The sequence below is a fragment of the Brugia malayi genome (genome assembly GCF_000002995.4).
Source record: "Brugia malayi strain FR3 genome assembly, contig: Bm_v4_Chr1_scaffold_001, whole genome shotgun sequence".
Classification (NCBI taxonomy): Eukaryota; Metazoa; Nematoda; class Chromadorea; order Rhabditida; family Onchocercidae; genus Brugia; species Brugia malayi.
Window position 1 is genome coordinate 8,200,209 of NW_025062475.1, and position 16,328 is coordinate 8,216,536.

Consider the following 16,328-nt stretch of genomic DNA (forward strand, 5'->3'; position numbering starts at 1 on the left):
AGTTCCTACGCGAACTAATTTAACGCAATTTTAGAAAGCAATTAATTTAGTCGCTTGCAGATCTGTCTGCACATTTATGTACACTCCCCGTGCACCATACACATATGCACGCACATTCATTTCTCTTCGATCAAAGCCAATGCTTCTTCGTTTTGTTGGCTTCCCATTCTAGTAAATATACAAATGAAGCTTCATTACCCTCCTTTTATCTATAATTGAGATAATTATTTACTTCAATACATTACGGCAATTATCTAGTGAAATTGTTCTGATTGTGTATAAATTAATGCGACTAGAGAGATTATTGTTGCAATTGGGAAAAATAAATGCCTCAAACAGCTAAGGTAAAGAAATATTCATTTTTCTGGAATATTCCACCCTTTCTCCTGTTTTTCAAAATACGTTACACCTAAATAGGTGACTAAATAGAGCGTGTTTTGCGCTGATATGATTACTTCATACTATCTTCGTTTCTCTGTTTCTGTCTTGATCTTTGACTACTTCATTTTCCAATTACTTTGAGCAACTTTGGACCTAAATAAAATTTGAAGGAAGACAGACAAGATCTCAAGAAAAACAGCTTTACGAAATAGCTAAAAACGATGGAGCAGATTTATATGTGTAGTAAATTTTATAAATTAATTAATATTAGTGAGCTGATAACCAAAAACTTTGTAAAAGTTTTACTCTTCCTTCATTATAAATTTCACAACTATAACTGTCGAAGAAAGAAATTCAGGTTTCCACACTCTTACTTCAAATGCTTTATATTTATTATTGTTCGTTTTTTTTTTTTTTCATGTACAACGAAAAGGCTAAGAGAAAAGGAGGAAAATAGCAAAGGCATGATATTGAAAGTCGTTTGCTTTCTTATTTGATCACCACTATCATCATCACTATCGTTATCGTTATCGCTATCCTCATTATCACCCTTAATTCCGCCGTTATCATAGTGTATCAGTAGCGCTGCTATTGATAACATATCATCATCATTATGATCGTTGCTGCACCGTCATCATATCGTTGGCATGATCATCGTCGTCAGCATTTTGATTGTTATCACTACACCAACATGATTGTCAAATGTTGCTGTTGTTGAATTTTATCAAATAATTTCATCAGTTTTCTTGCCCAAACATGTAACTACTTCATTCGACAACATTTTAACTGCATAACTAATAGACATGTGTAATTGAGTTTGGAAGACCATAATTTTGCAATTCAGAAAAAATATTTCAAAGATTTTCTTTGAAGCTGAAAGCTGAAAACTGAAAATTGTGATATGACAAGGACTGTGAAAAGAGGGGACATGAGGAGGAAGATATGAGTGAGAGAGAGACAGAGAGAGTTCATTAGCATCAAAAGCCTAAGACTACCGGATCTTGTACAATATGAGAAAATTATCGTTTTTGGTAGCAAGAATACAGCAAGCTTGAGGACCCGAAAATGAAACGAAGTTAACTTTAAAATGATGCATAACATTTAGCTATCTAATTGTCAGATATGAAAAGTACTGCCTTTATTCCCTTTAACATGTTTTACCTGTTTTAGCAAATAAAAACAAAATTTTTAAGTTAATTGCAAGGAAAATTATTTAAGACTTATTTAGGATTTAGAACTTCCAAAGTAAATTGATGTTAGCTAAATTAAATTAGAAAATGTTAACTCACAAATCAGTGCAGCAGGGAACTTTCAATTCATCATTCGCCAGACACGATTTTTGTGGCATTCTGTCAAATACTATTTGTGCTTACGATCCGATTGATTGAATGAGAGACTGAAACTGTGAAATTAATTTGTAGTGCAGGTTAAATAGCTTGTCTACTACTTGTAGCAGTAATAGTAAATGAATGAACCTTGTAGTTGGCAAAGGTCGTATAGTGCTACAAATATACGTTATAAAGGTAAGAACAGCAAGCTTAGGTGAAGGATCGCTACGACAGATAAGCGATTAGCGATGAAATCAGTGCTGAGAGTTATGAGGACAAGTTATGGAAATTCAAGAAAGAAATTAGCTCCTTTCTTTTTTTTTTTGTCTGTAACATATGAAAAAATGATCAAGGATCACTGAACATACTTAATAATTACAGATTTCTTTGAAGATCACCAGATCGTATCAATTCAAAGGATAAAAGTCATTTGGAGTCCTTGTTCGGTAGTAGCAGAAAATGTTGACGGCAGTTGCAAAGGTGGGAAACTGCAGGTAAAGATATGAGAATTGAGAAATAACAAATCAGGACTTGATAGATCGCTTAAAGCGGTAGCTTTTACTGAAATAGACACGGAAACTTACCGGACATAATGAGCCGACTCATAACACATTCAATGAACCAATCTATCAGAATTTGCCATCCTATATTTATCTCACGTAATCTGCGAAACATTAGACCCGGCATAATGTTTCACTTAGATTTATCAATAGTGAATATTCCAATTAAAAGTACTGTACTCAAAGTATATAATCGAACTTATAAACATACGACATATTAATCTAGTACTAACCTAACAAAAATCGATGTGAACGCTTCAGAACTACAGAATATACTCGGTCGCCCAAAATCTTTTACTAATGAAAATATCAAATGTCATAATATAATTGAAAACTTTTATTCGATGCAGGAAACACAATACAGACAAAACTAGAGTAGCAATAGTAGTATGAACCAATCCAAAGAAATTGAAGAACGTTTCTTATTCCATTTTTCGCATTTTATCATGTCAATCATTTGTAGTCTTTCTTGCAATAAAGCTTTTCTTCAATTTTTTGGATCGCTTGCCTGAACCTGATTTTTTGCATCATCTGATTTTATTACTTCAGCTTTCACAGGGCTTCTTTTATTAATCACTGGCATAACTTGCTGAAACTAGAGAAATAAGAAAAACTTGTCGCATCAAAAAAAAATCTTAACCTCGTTCTTTTTTCTCTTTTTTGCTCGAATATCCTTTTGTTATGAATTAATTTGCAGTCCATTATTATAGTGATAACATGAAATTTTAAATATTAAAATCCTAGAAAAAAAATTACTGTTAAAAGGTCTTTATGGCAGAGTATAGAAGAATTTCTTTGCTTGACACTAGTTTCAAAAATTGAACCTTCTTTAAGAAACGTTGAAAAATTTCCAAATTTATTATCAAATCCCATACTTATTCCTTGAGAAATTTTTTGCATGAGATAAGAATAATACACACGATAAACCAAGCAAAGAATTAGCAAAAAAATCCAAAGAAAATACTTTCGTTTCCGACAGTCCGACAATGGGTGGCAGTTGATAACCGAGTTTAGCAAATTCACTTCCCCTAATTTCTATGTTCTTCAGTAGTCGTTTCTGAAATATAAAAAATGAATAGAAAATTGTTACTCTAAATTATTTCTGATTCTATGATGCAGTTCTAATTCCTATCTTATGCTTTCTTTGTATTGATAATATAAATTCTGGAAATAAACCATACTTTTGCTGCTTCTTCACACCATCCACTTTGTATCTTATTCAGTTTCTTAGCATGGCGTTTCCTAGTAGCATTTTTTAACGGTGGTGGAATTATTCGTGGTCCTTTACGTAAGCAGGATGGGAAATCTTTATTTTTTATTACTTTGCCTGGAATGAACATCTTTAAGTCTGCTGTAATTACAACATTAGGAAGAATTAATTGCTGTGCAAGTTTTCATTATTACCGGAAAACATTTTGTGCTACATAAGTTAGAAACCCACATTCAAGTCGTTTTTCGAACATCAGATAACCATCCATAGCCTCAGCTGCCAATTGTGCTACTTCATAATTTGTGAAAAGTACAAAAGCCCATCCTTTATGATTTCCGGTCTGAAAATGAAAGTACATAAATGTCCCATAAAAAATCCAGATAAATAAATCCATGTTAAATCATGAGCTGTCTCTAGCACACGTTTCCGTGAGATGTGTTAAAAAAATCAATATTTAATGACAAAACTAATATTTTAGTTTAACGAAAAAGCAAGATCTGATGAAATTGAGAAACCCGATTGACGGAATGAACTTCTAAATTAGAGATCCTTTCCCCGACTTAAATTCGAGGGATGCGTAAAGTCCAGAAAATGTGAACCACCATCTTCAAGTCATTTCGGAAGGATGGACGTGTGTTCACCCCACCTAGGTGTTTTTGTTCCACTCATAAAAGCAAACAAAACTGAAAAATATGAGAATGTAGCTACGAATTTATATGAAAGCAACATTAACAATTAAACTAGAATTTGTAAGCTGTGAAGAATGAGCATATCTTTTTGTTCCTTGCAACTCGCACTCGTTGAACAGTACCGAATTGCAAAAAATAATTCAACAACTCCTTCTCGAAGAATCCGAAGGGAATGTGTTTGACCACTACAGCCTTTGAATTGCCTTCCGGATCTATTCCCGTCTCATAAGACAACATCGTTGATCTTAAATCTTCAATTCTTTTGCTTTGAGTCATATTCCTTAAAACCCTAAAAAACATAAGCCAATGAACACATGTTACCGCAGAGTAATTTATACCATTACTATCCTTTCATTTCTAAAGGTTTTGAACCGGACTTCATCCTGAAATGGAAATTTATATTATTTAAAAAAAAAATTTCCCATATTTTCGTGAAGCGTCCCCGTTGAGTGTTGAGTTGTCTCTAGACAGAGCACAAAATTCACCGTAAAATCAATATATGAGAATATCAATCTTTTAAAATTAAAATTAAAATTAAACGCCAGTGTACGTTTGAATTGATATAAGAAATCGATTCCCAAAAACAAATTTATTTACAATATCAAAAGACATTTTCAAATTAAGAAAAAAAAGTTACCAAAGAAAAGCACTGGTATTATTGGCACCAAAAGAACCAAAAAATTAAAAAATAAATAAATGAAACAGTACGAAACATTCCTACTTTCAGGGTTAGACATGAACTGCATGAAATTATGCGAATAATAAAAAGAGTTAACGTCTTCCAACAACCCAACACATCCTTCCTAACTTCCCACTGAATTCCCCAACCATAAAATAATCTGCGTCAAATGATCTAAATAAAATCGCAATTTATCTAAATACTTCTGCATAGAAATTGGCCTGAAATATAAGCTGTCTTTTCCAATAATTTTTAGGAAAGAAACTATTGTTTCCTTATCAAACCACAACTCTACAAACCAGAAACAGAATAGAATATATACTAGTATGCATATGATAAATACCATTTTTCAATCATATATGAAAAGCATACATATGAAAACGGAAAGAACATTTCAGGAATAACTGTCAAGTATCTTAAAGCATTCTTAATTTATTGAAAAATCATTGAACTTTATAACTGAAAATAGTGCAAAAGTATAAAAAAACTCATTTCATAAGTGAACAATTTTGATGCAAAAAAGTAAGGAATAAGCACAAACTTAAACATTTAAATAATCACAGCTTTTTATATGTGAACAAGATTTCCGACATGCCATACGATCATCAAAACATCAACAATTATATGAAAATTATGTGAAAAAAGATCTGTTCATTTTAATAAGTCATCAAACATATCATTTTTTAATCACTGATGCGAAATAAAACAGTGGGAATATTCAAATTGTCTTTCAAACGTAAAGGATTCTGAATTTTTTATGGCAACACTAACAAATTTTGGACCCAAAATAGTCACAAGACAAATCAAACTTAAGCAAAAAGGTAATCTCATTCAAAAACAAAATAAAGTTTGGGAAGTAATAATCCATTTCCCTATATGACAAAAGGAACTCAGAAGTGTTTCTGAATAATGAAATGAAAAGCATAGGAAGTGTTACCCGAACTGAGGATACGAAACAATGCAAATCGTTATGTCTGAGAATATAAAGATATGGATATTCTTTTATTATTTTAGCATAGCTTAAAAAATTAATATCAGTTACGACGAAAGAAAGGATACATTAACAAAAGAATTCTATTTCAACCCGAGTCATAGCTAGACAACACTTCGCAAAACACCAAAACAAAAAAATTAAGAAAGTTCAAAAAAATTGCTTAATTGAAAAACTGAACAAAAAATAAAATCCCAAATCAGTAAACCATTTATCTCTCTTGCAAATAGAAGATAGATAAAACGTCGGTAAAAAAAAGCCAAACTAAGGCCAATTAGCTTTCAGTTCACGAAAATTCGTGAATCTATTAGAAAGTTATTTCAGGAATAAAACTGAAAACTGAGATGTTTATGTGAGGATATAGAAAAGAACAACCACTTAGCCAGTGGACACTGCTCGATCACAACACTAAACAAATTTGGCAGAAATTTAAGAAAATTTTTTCCCTAGAAAAATTTCTGGCTAACACCAATCAGCTAACCTGACGCTGACAGATGAAAGACTGGATACAACGAGACAAAAGTGAACTTCAATAGTAATGGTTAGATAACGATTAGTCCTGTCTATCATTTGATGAATTCATTTAAAGAAAAATTTACACCTGTTACAAAAAATTTTAAACGTTGCCATACTTTTTTTGCTTCGAAGGTTAAGTTAAAATCTGAAATTGATAGCTGTACATAAATATTCCATGAACCTTACAGAAAATTTAAACAAATGGAAGCTTGATATAGAACTAAATGCATATAGAACTTCTAGAAGACTACCACTTAGTAAAACACAATAGAGTAAGAACTTTTCCTTTATTAACTTTACTAATGCGGATGTTTCCATTTTCCAAAATTTCCTAAAAAATCTTTTTTTTTTGAGGATTATGCATATATATATATATATATATATATATATATATATATATATATATATATATATTGAACTGATTAAAAAAATCATTTACTAGGATTGAAGAAAAACTTTTTAGAGCTGCGTAAAGGAGAAAAGTAATTAGTAACAGCAGAAAACCAAATTGTTGCACATTTGTGTAAGAATATAAGCAATTTTACAAAGAATCAAACCAGATGAATTAAATTTTTGATGATCTGTGAAAGAAATTCCCAAATCTCGACTTTCTTATATCAGTCATGTTCTTTCCCTTAACCACTACAAATCCATTTGTTTTGGTACTCGATGAAGGCCTGAATATTGCATTTGACACACTTCGTTTTAATAGCTTTAAATCTTGCTTGAACCTAGAATGAACATATCATTAACAAATACTCCGAAACTTATAAAATCGTCTCTTATCAAATAAACTGGAGCAATAAATTGAAACCAGGCCCATCAAATTTCACATCACCAAACAAATGAATAAAAAATGCTTACATGTCTTGTTCACCAAAAAGCTGTTACTTTTATATTTTAATTCTTTTTTGTACTGTTTGATCAAAAAAAAAAAGAAACCAGGTTGAAAAAAGTCGTTACACCAATATGCAAGAATAAAAATGAAAATATGCTTGTTAAAAAAAAAAAAAAAAAAAAAAAAAAAATGTAAGAACATTAAAGAGATGGAAAAATAGTTAAAACATGCATTAAACTCTCACTACTAAAGTGATGTTACTTAGGCAAATAGTGATTACACAGTTTCTTAAACTTGTTTTTAAATTTACTCTGATCACTTGTCCAGTAATTATTAAGATATATACTCTAAAAGATAAATGTTTACTTTCTACTATCAGAATCTTGCAAAAAAAAAAAAAAAAAAAGCATGAAAACCAAAAAAAGAAAGCATACGGTAAAAAACGATTGACAGTTGTTGACAGCGAAGCAGTGGGGGCAATCACTTTATTAACTGTTGGAGTTTCGGATATAACATCAGTAACAGTTTCCATGAGAGGACCGATACTTTGATTTCGGGATGTCTGTATTTTGGCAACGGGCCCGATATGACAGCATTTGCTAAATCCGGAAGACGAAGAATGCTGAAGTAGTTTATTGCTGTCGGCTACAACTTTTAAAGGTCTTGAAGCATTCCCGTTCTCGTGAATATCTCTTTGCGAATTTAAAGAATCCATATATCGAGCCCCCGCAGATGCAAAACTTTCGTAAGTACAAACACAAACTGGTGGTGATGTTCGACCTCTAATATCCTCCATTATAACAGGTGGACTATTTCCAGATGTAGAGGATGAAGCCATGCTTGCCGTCACTGTAGCACCAACTAAATCTAAACATGCTTGGTAACACAAACTAAATTAGCAAAATTGTTAGCAAGATTTAATAAAAAATAGGTAGACCAAACAAAATAAAATAATAGTTCCAGAATCCTATAAAATTCAAACGGACGACTATTCCTTTATCAGCAAACAATAGATCAAAGTACTTACTCAAGTTTCAACGTCAAAATATAAAAAATCAAAAATAATAAATAGCATAAGATATACGTGAGCATAAAAAAAGCATTACTTTTCTTTAGTAAAAACATGCTTTTGAGTCAGAAACAAAAAAAAAAAAAAAAAAACAAACTGGATAAGGAACTTTTAAATGGAGAATCAAAAGGATTACTTCAACAAACGATAATCAATTGGAAATGCTGGCAAGAGGAAATATCAAGATCACATCTAAACATTTCATATCCGGCAATAACGGATGGTGCAGCAAAAAAATGAGAATTTTGATACTGTAATCACTATAAACATTCAGAATATGACTGACCCGATTTACGATAAAATGAACTGGAGGATCCGCTTCTCGGTAATACACTACTAGCCACTGTAGAAGGAAATACTATTTCTGCAAATTCAAAAAATTTACTACAGAAAAAGAAACTTGAAAAGAGATAACAACTGATTAAATATTGAATATGGTCAAAATAAAGTTCAGGAGAAACATCTTATAAAATGTCAAGCATTAAATTGATCAAAATGTTACCAGCCGCAACTGACGTAGGAACCAATGGGAAACCACAAAGCGATTCAATTTCAGTCCACCGCTGGTGACACTCACTCATTGCCAATGAGATTTTTTCCATTCGAGCTCTTAATGAATACTGAATGAATTTTGTACCTCTTCTTAAATTCACTTAGCCAAGTACGCTTGAGGTTCAGTAATTACCTCCTGACTTCCAATTCTTGTCTTTCTGTTGCTTATGTCATTTTTTATGGAAATGAATATTGGAAATTATTCAGAGTTAGCAACAGCATTGACAACACTTTGTCTAGTCACCAAGTATTTCTTTGTTCTCAAATGATTAGAGAACAAGTCACTGTCAAGTTACAAGCAAGAACCTCATCTTAATCATAATCGTTTAAAAGTTTATACTTTAGAGCAAAAATGCGCGAATCGATGTGGTCTGTTCCCGATGAAGCACCTGTAGCAAGTTTGATAGAGGAAACAAGGCTTGACTGTTTTTTCCGAAGCTTATCGATATGTTCAATGGCTTCTCTCATTTCAGCAATACATTCCATTCGTTGCTGTCCAATGTAACTTACTTCCAGTTCACAGGTCCTAAAAATAGTACAGAAAGAATCTTCTCTTCTGGTTTTAACAAAGTTCACATTTCTTTGCTAACAGCCACAATCTCTATGTTACTTTGCAAATCAGAGTCAAAAGCAATTTTAGAATGTTCAAGTGCTTTGATAAGAACTTTGTATCGGCCTCTTCAATTAGACTATAAATTTGCAGATCCAACTTGATAAGCCAATGCTATAATGGTTCTGAAACTCCCTAATTCAAATGCACCAAATGTCGCGAAACACCAAAAATTAGTTACAAGACTATGAGCAACTTAGAAAATGGTTATTCAAGAGAATTTCTGCATTCTGAAGGTCTTGCACAGTATGCTGTGCACCATCCAAGTTAAGTACTATTTCTCAAAGCGTTTCATACATATTTCGACTTCAAGTAACTATTTTGATCAAGTATTGCATTATAACAACGAACCTTCTTAACAACGGCTGTAAAGCAAGAGGAGCCGTACCAGAATTTTCTAGCAAACGCTCAGCTTCCATAAGTTGTGATTTCAGCTAAAAGTATTAGTCAGTAAATCAAATCATATTCATAGTATAATATTGGGAAACAAATGAGAGTTAATTTTTAAAAAGAACGACTAAGCTGTTATGCAATTAGCAAAATAACCGTTTCAACTTGTTCGTTTTCTGCTGCACCTCGACTTGATTGTCGTTTTTTTTGTTCCTCTTCAAATCTTAACATTAAAATTTATTTAAATGAGCAGCATGGTCTAGAGTAAAAACCCCAAAAAAAAAAATACATTAAATCACAATGAAAACTACTTCGTTCGGCATTTAATAAGAAATATCTTTGTACGTCCATGCATCCAGCTCAGAATGAATATACTTGATCACTAAAGTCAATTACGGGCAAAATGCTGTTCTTGATGTTCATTTTAAAAATACTGTAGGAAAAAACGCTGACTTCTGCTGGATATCTTCAAAATTGCTTTGCATTGATTTCAACTGCGATAATTTCGCCGCCAGTTGCTCCATTTGCATATGCGATCGTGTTCGCTGCATTTTGAGAACAAAAAGCACCGTAACTAATACAATCACTAAGATTGATAAAGCAATATCTTTAAGCCGAGATGTATTACCGTCTGAAGAAAAAAATTTTCTAAAAAGTATTACAAACATACAAAATAATTGACTATTTTTCTAAACAGCAATTTGAACCAATCAGCTGCATCAATTCTAAATAAATATCAAAAAAACTGACCACTAAAACCAAAAAGGACGACATCTAATGCTTTCAAACGCAACTTCTGCTTGTGCACCGAATTTTTGATGCCCAAATCGGTCAATAAATAGGTCGAATTAGCAACAGCCATTCTAAAAATTGTAATATTCAGAGTGGGATTTCACTGCAGTTATCCATAAGAACTTGGTTACTATTTCAACCCACGGACTATTCTGCTTAAAGAGAAGCATATTTCTGATTTAATTTAGAATATAACAAAAGTTTAATACATAAAGACCATCATACTTCTTAATTTTGTTGTAAAAAAAAGGATGAAAATAGACAAAATAGTGCTTCGAGAAAAGTGTCAAAAAAAAATTAATCAATACTCACAATAAGCCGACCTGGGTAAAGCTCGACCATCAATTTCCATCCCAATGAAAACAGATGCGTATTGTGGAAGGCGAACTGTATTTTCCAACCAATTCACCATATCAGTTGTTGTCCAAGAGCGTTCCTCACATGCAAACCACGCTTCCCATAAGTCGTCCACTGTTATCAACTCGTCATGGTTATGATGAAAAGCACGTTCTCGCTTGGCCCGATCCAAACCTCCCAACTGCATATCTTCTTTTAAAAACTGAAAATTTATAGAATTATATAATAATTGATATAGGAATGGGGCGAAATAAATGATTAGTTGTTGACTACGGACATAAGTTTGAGTTTTGTTGAAGTTTTCATCTTAAAAAACATCTTTCTTTTCCTCTCCAAAAACAAAAATTTGTTGAAGCATTATTACATCCGTTGACTCGAACCGATCGATGGAACCGGATTGGTCGTCATCCATTTGATGATGCAATTGTGTTATAGCTTCGTATCCTTCTGGATCACGCAATTTTTCATCATTTGCTGTTATTAGCACATCTAAAAACGAAACAACTGATAAAACTGTAGTCAGATAGGTTACAAAGTAATAAATTCGCATGGAAAAACAGCATAAATTATTTTCAACTTATGCAGATAAAACCAACTCATTTACAGATAAACAAGTCGAACAGAGATGCTATCATATCAGTGAAAGCTCTGTTCAAAAAACATGCTATTTCGAACAAAAACTAGCTCTTTCTTTACAAAAAAAGGCATGACTGCCACATGAATTAACCGCAACCAATTGGTGTACATTTAGTTAATTAAAGAATTCAACACAACTTTAACTGTACAAGAGAAACTTAATTTTCATCACTTTCTGACATTGACATAGTGCTAAGAAGTTAACCAAAATGCCTAGCAGCATTTCCAATCTTAGTGACTGCGCAGCTACCAACATGTCCTTTTGAAAATCTCCCGGAATCTAAAAGTAATTTATAAAGAAAAAAAAAGACGAGATTCTGAGCGTTACGACAACCGGACCGATTAGGACAAAGAAATAGAGAAAATGAAATTAGTCAGCTTAGGCAAAACATAAATTAATAAGCACACTTTAATCTAGCACTTACCAGGTTATTGGTCCATGGCTCTGGGTAGTTTACATAAAGGAACTTCTGGTGCTCCTAAAAAGATATTTGATAAACCAATCCAAAATGAATATAAAGATTCGTGAAATTGCTATCTGATTATTCAATTATTGACGCTTACCCACCTGACCGAATTGCAGTCACTATTCACTCCTTCAATTAACTGTTTACTCCTTTCGAAATTGCTGTTTGAGAGTTTCGTAATTAGAAATAAGTGTCAATAATGAACAATAATGACCACAAATTCAAGCGCCACTCTTTTTACCTAACAGCAAGCAAAAAAGTCTCTTTCAACGAATTGAGGAAGAAATGGCTGAACCCAGCACAGCAACAGAGCGCTGCGAAAATACAAATCCTATTGTTTGCGCTAGATTTCTCCATACTTTGATACACAGAATAAATTTTGGCTGAGATTTCGATAATATTCTATTTAATTTAATTAATTAACAAATCTGTTAAGTCTGTTATCGTATTGGATAATTTTACAAGCAGTTATTTTAGGTTACCTTTGGATCAGAATAAGTCTAGTCAGTCATAAGTTTAATTTTTTTTCGACGGATTTAATCATTGATTGAGTATCTATGTCTCTCTGCCAAGTTGTAGAACGAAGAGACTTCTTCCGAAAACACATTTATCAATAGTATCAGTCATGGAGACTTAAAGCATGTCAACAATTTTAATGTGCCAAAATCTACAATAAATTTAATTTGGAATATCGATCAAAAAATTAAATTTTTGTTATAGTTGTTGTAAGGAAAAGCGAAGTTTATTAAGATGTTGCACAAACATAATATGTCAGAATAAAATAATCTAACTTTCAGTAGTTCCTTCGAAGCACATTGCAGCCAAGTGAAGCAAGAAATGTTTTACCCTTTCCATCCTGCGAATAAGTTGCAATTCCAGTTATCATGATCGTCATCATCACATTTCTCACGCAAGTCCAGCATAACCCAATTCCAGATTTCGCTTTTTTGAATTTGATCGTATTTCAACTGATTAAGTTCTCTTAAACCTATAGCAAAATACAACTATGCCTTCAGGTTTCATTTATTACTTCAGCTTTATTATTGAACAGTAACAACACGCTTCTGATAGCTCAGCGGAAGTTTTTCTGAGCAAACGGAGATATTTCATTTTTTATCTATTTAACAGCTATTTCAGAAAATCTTGGTCCAGTTTCTTCACTGATGCTTGACGTAGAATGCAGTAATGTTAATTCGTAGTTTAGGATTTAACGTTCATATAAGTTTTCTGTTCTCATATTGATCTGAATTTCAGCAAAATTATCGAAAAAAGTATCGATTGATTGATTGGATGAGGTCAATTGCTAGCCTGTGCTAACAACTGATCACAAGTTTTCCATTAATATTCCTGGAATTGATAGAAATTAAAATCTTTTCCGAAAAATTTGAGTGTCAGAATTTCCAATACTTGAGACTTACAGTCAAAATAGAGCTGAAACAAAACAAAAGAATGCTGCGTAACTGTAATTTTAATGCCTTTTTTCCTTTTTTCCCCTATCCCTTCATTACCTAACATTAGAGAAGCCAAACAAACTAGTTTAGTCCACTTTGAACTCAAAGAATTACTTACAGTTAATCCATTTGTTCCATACATTTTCCCCTACCTAACACACTTAGTCTTTGATGCCTGTGCTCTCTTCACACTTCTCAGCCCTCCTTTCTAGTCTGACCAGTCCACTCTTTAGATTCATAGAAGTCATACTTACCTTTCGTTTTTTTCAAATTCGTTCTACTATGTCGTAATGCACAACTCTCCCTGCTGAACTTCTCAATCGATAGAGTGCTGAGCAAAGGAAAAAAACTGATTTGAATCAAAGAAGACGGAACGGAAATGGCATCTCTCTCTCTCTCTCTATCACTCTGGCGATGTTTCTATTAAATGTATACGTAAACAGTTCATTCTTGACGTGGCTTTTGACGGATTTTGAAGTAGTAACGGACATTAGAGCATATTTTTGATCACTTCAATTCATTCGCAGTTCATTTATATTAACAACACTGCTTACTACTCATGATAGCAAACAAACCTGGCTGAAAGGGCTTAGCGAAACATATTACTAAATGTTGCTAGATATTTTGATAACTTTTCTATTATCCGATATATTCCAATTAATTGAACATTTATACTTCAGTCTGAGTATCAAATACACGATCTATGCTTCATTGTTGCAAATTCGTCGTACAAATTCATTTGATGCTCTTAAAACTTACCAGTCTCTTAAACCTAATTAATCGTTGTAGCACAGAAGTTATGAGTTACTAAATGGTTGATGGTATAAAGAGTTCAGACAAACTAACCTTGTTTTTAAAATAAGAATTTCGACCAATGACAACATTGATATCACTGATTTGTGAATTGAGCAACATTCATATTCGAATTTTAAAAAGAACTTTGGTACCACAAAGAATTTCAAGTTCAAGCTACATGTATCAGTTACACGAGACCGTAAGGACGATTCAATCGGTACAACCATATCGGCCGGAAATTAGACCCAATAGAGCATCAGTGTCACAGACAAATACCATTACAAAAAAAAGAAAAAAACATTTTGTGTTCAATCCCCTCCAAATATTATTCTACTGCATCCTCCATATTTTCCCGCTAATTTTGACCTTATTGATTGTCGAAGCATCAAAGTAACAGTTTATGAAGCATTGCATCACTTTCCAAAATATAAAACTTTTTTCGTATAGAAGCATTGACCGATTTCAAATGTAGTCAAGCATATCAAAATAGCGGTAGGTAAATTTAAAAGCAAATTAAACTAAATGATAATTTGTAAACAATCCAAAATTCTATCTCTTGAAAATTTCACCTGTTTTCGTTTTTAAAAAGATAGAACCAACGGATAGTCTATAATTGCTGCTTGGAAGCAATCAGTTAATGAATTTTATTTACAAAAAAGACAGTTGCTGATGTAAACTTGGCTTCAACTTTTGGATAAACAAATGAAATTTCGGTAAGTTTGTATATATGAGCAACAGCAGTGACAGCAGCTGTGGAAGGAAGTAACTGGTCAGAAGTATATTTCACAGTAACAGTGCCGTCCACTTCTCTTCCATGCCAGATTCGAAAGATTTCTTCAACACGATTTTACGACCAAAAGACATCAGAGCATAAGCACTATTTGCTGGAAATGCAAATTTGCTAGTGATACTGTATTTATTTGGAATTTATGGTTTAAAAATTTTATTTTCAGTATCTGATTTCAGACTGTTACGTTTTCCATCGATTTTCTCCGACAATGGACAGTCGAATTCTGATAGATTAATTGAATAAAATCATTTGAAAGGCAGGCTTAAAAGAAATCCTACGAGAATGAATTGGAATTATGACTCAAATTTTTTTTTTCTTGAATTTAAACCACTTTATTGCAATTCAGGAGGCAGTTGAAATTGGAAGCTAAGATAACAGATTCCTTATTATTTAGGTTTGCTGTTAAATGGTTCATGTCTGTCTTTTTCATTTTATTTTATTTTCGACATTATACATTAAGAGTTTGGGAATAGGAGGAATCAGTGTACAAATTCTTCCCCATTCTCACAATTCTTCTTACATTATGAACTTTTAAAAAGGAATTTTTTTTTTTTAAATTAGGCAAAGGATGGTCCTACCATAAGAACATTTGACAAAATTCTACGTGCAAGGTATTTTGGTCCTAATTATGGATTTATTTATTTCATTTCGTTTATTTCCTTGTAGGTCTGTTATCGCTTTGTAGATTTAATATATTATTTTGACAGACATTTGAAAGTTAAATAACAGATTCAATCGTTTCTGATCCGAAACAAGTAGTTATTTTTTAGAACGGAAACAACTTTCTTTACTGCAATGCTGTTGTTATTTCAGTTCTTTTTTGCTTGTCATAGATAGGACTGATTGATCAAAATCATAAATTCATCGAAACAGAATTTTTGTGTAGCTTAAGATGACGGCGGAGGGTAAGAAAGTGGCAACAAATGACGACTACAGAATTTCAATGCTACTCTTTCCTATTCCCATAAAGTAATATGTCTTTAAGAAGGTATTTAAAATTGACCTTGCTTCGCCTGATCCATAGTTATTACAGTTGATGAGTGTAACATTTTATCAAATATTCATTGGTTTTACTCTATCATTGCATTTACAGTTAATCTTTAATTAATTGACGAAGTTGTGTAGATGGTTGTTTTCATGCTAGCATTTTTCAAAATGATTAGTCAAATTTATTGAAATGTTTGGTATTGTACAAATGCTTCTTCCTATTTCATTGTGTCAATGGGA

General features: G+C 32.4%; 3 protein-coding genes across 3 annotated transcripts; all 3 read right to left on the reverse strand.

The window, feature by feature from the left end:
• Positions 1-992: 992 nt before the first annotated feature.
• Bm14274 (Uncharacterized protein) lies at positions 993-1,729 on the reverse strand (the record flags this gene model as incomplete). The annotated part of the gene is made up of 2 exons (XM_043077111.1): positions 993-1,062; positions 1,671-1,729. The coding sequence occupies 2 exons, from the start codon at positions 1,727-1,729 to the stop codon at positions 993-995; spliced, it is 129 nt and encodes a 42-aa protein (XP_042933045.1).
• Positions 1,730-2,756: 1,027 nt separating this feature from the next.
• Positions 2,757-4,444, reverse strand: Bma-nifk-1 (Uncharacterized protein; the record flags this gene model as incomplete). Its single annotated transcript, XM_001900464.2, has 5 exons — positions 2,757-2,858; positions 3,234-3,326; positions 3,451-3,596; positions 3,711-3,819; positions 4,277-4,444. The coding sequence occupies 5 exons, from the start codon at positions 4,442-4,444 to the stop codon at positions 2,757-2,759; spliced, it is 618 nt and encodes a 205-aa protein (XP_001900499.1).
• A 2,475-nt stretch (positions 4,445-6,919) lies between these two features.
• Bma-stim-1 (Uncharacterized protein) lies at positions 6,920-11,854 on the reverse strand (the record flags this gene model as incomplete). The annotated part of the gene is made up of 12 exons (XM_043077112.1): positions 6,920-7,085; positions 7,627-8,059; positions 8,548-8,625; positions 8,764-8,870; positions 9,154-9,339; positions 9,775-9,857; positions 9,970-10,036; positions 10,267-10,444; positions 10,564-10,676; positions 10,929-11,164; positions 11,327-11,451; positions 11,779-11,854. 12 exons carry the CDS (start codon positions 11,852-11,854, stop codon positions 6,920-6,922), a joined length of 1,848 nt encoding a protein of 615 aa, XP_042933046.1.
• Positions 11,855-16,328: the final 4,474 nt, after the last annotated feature.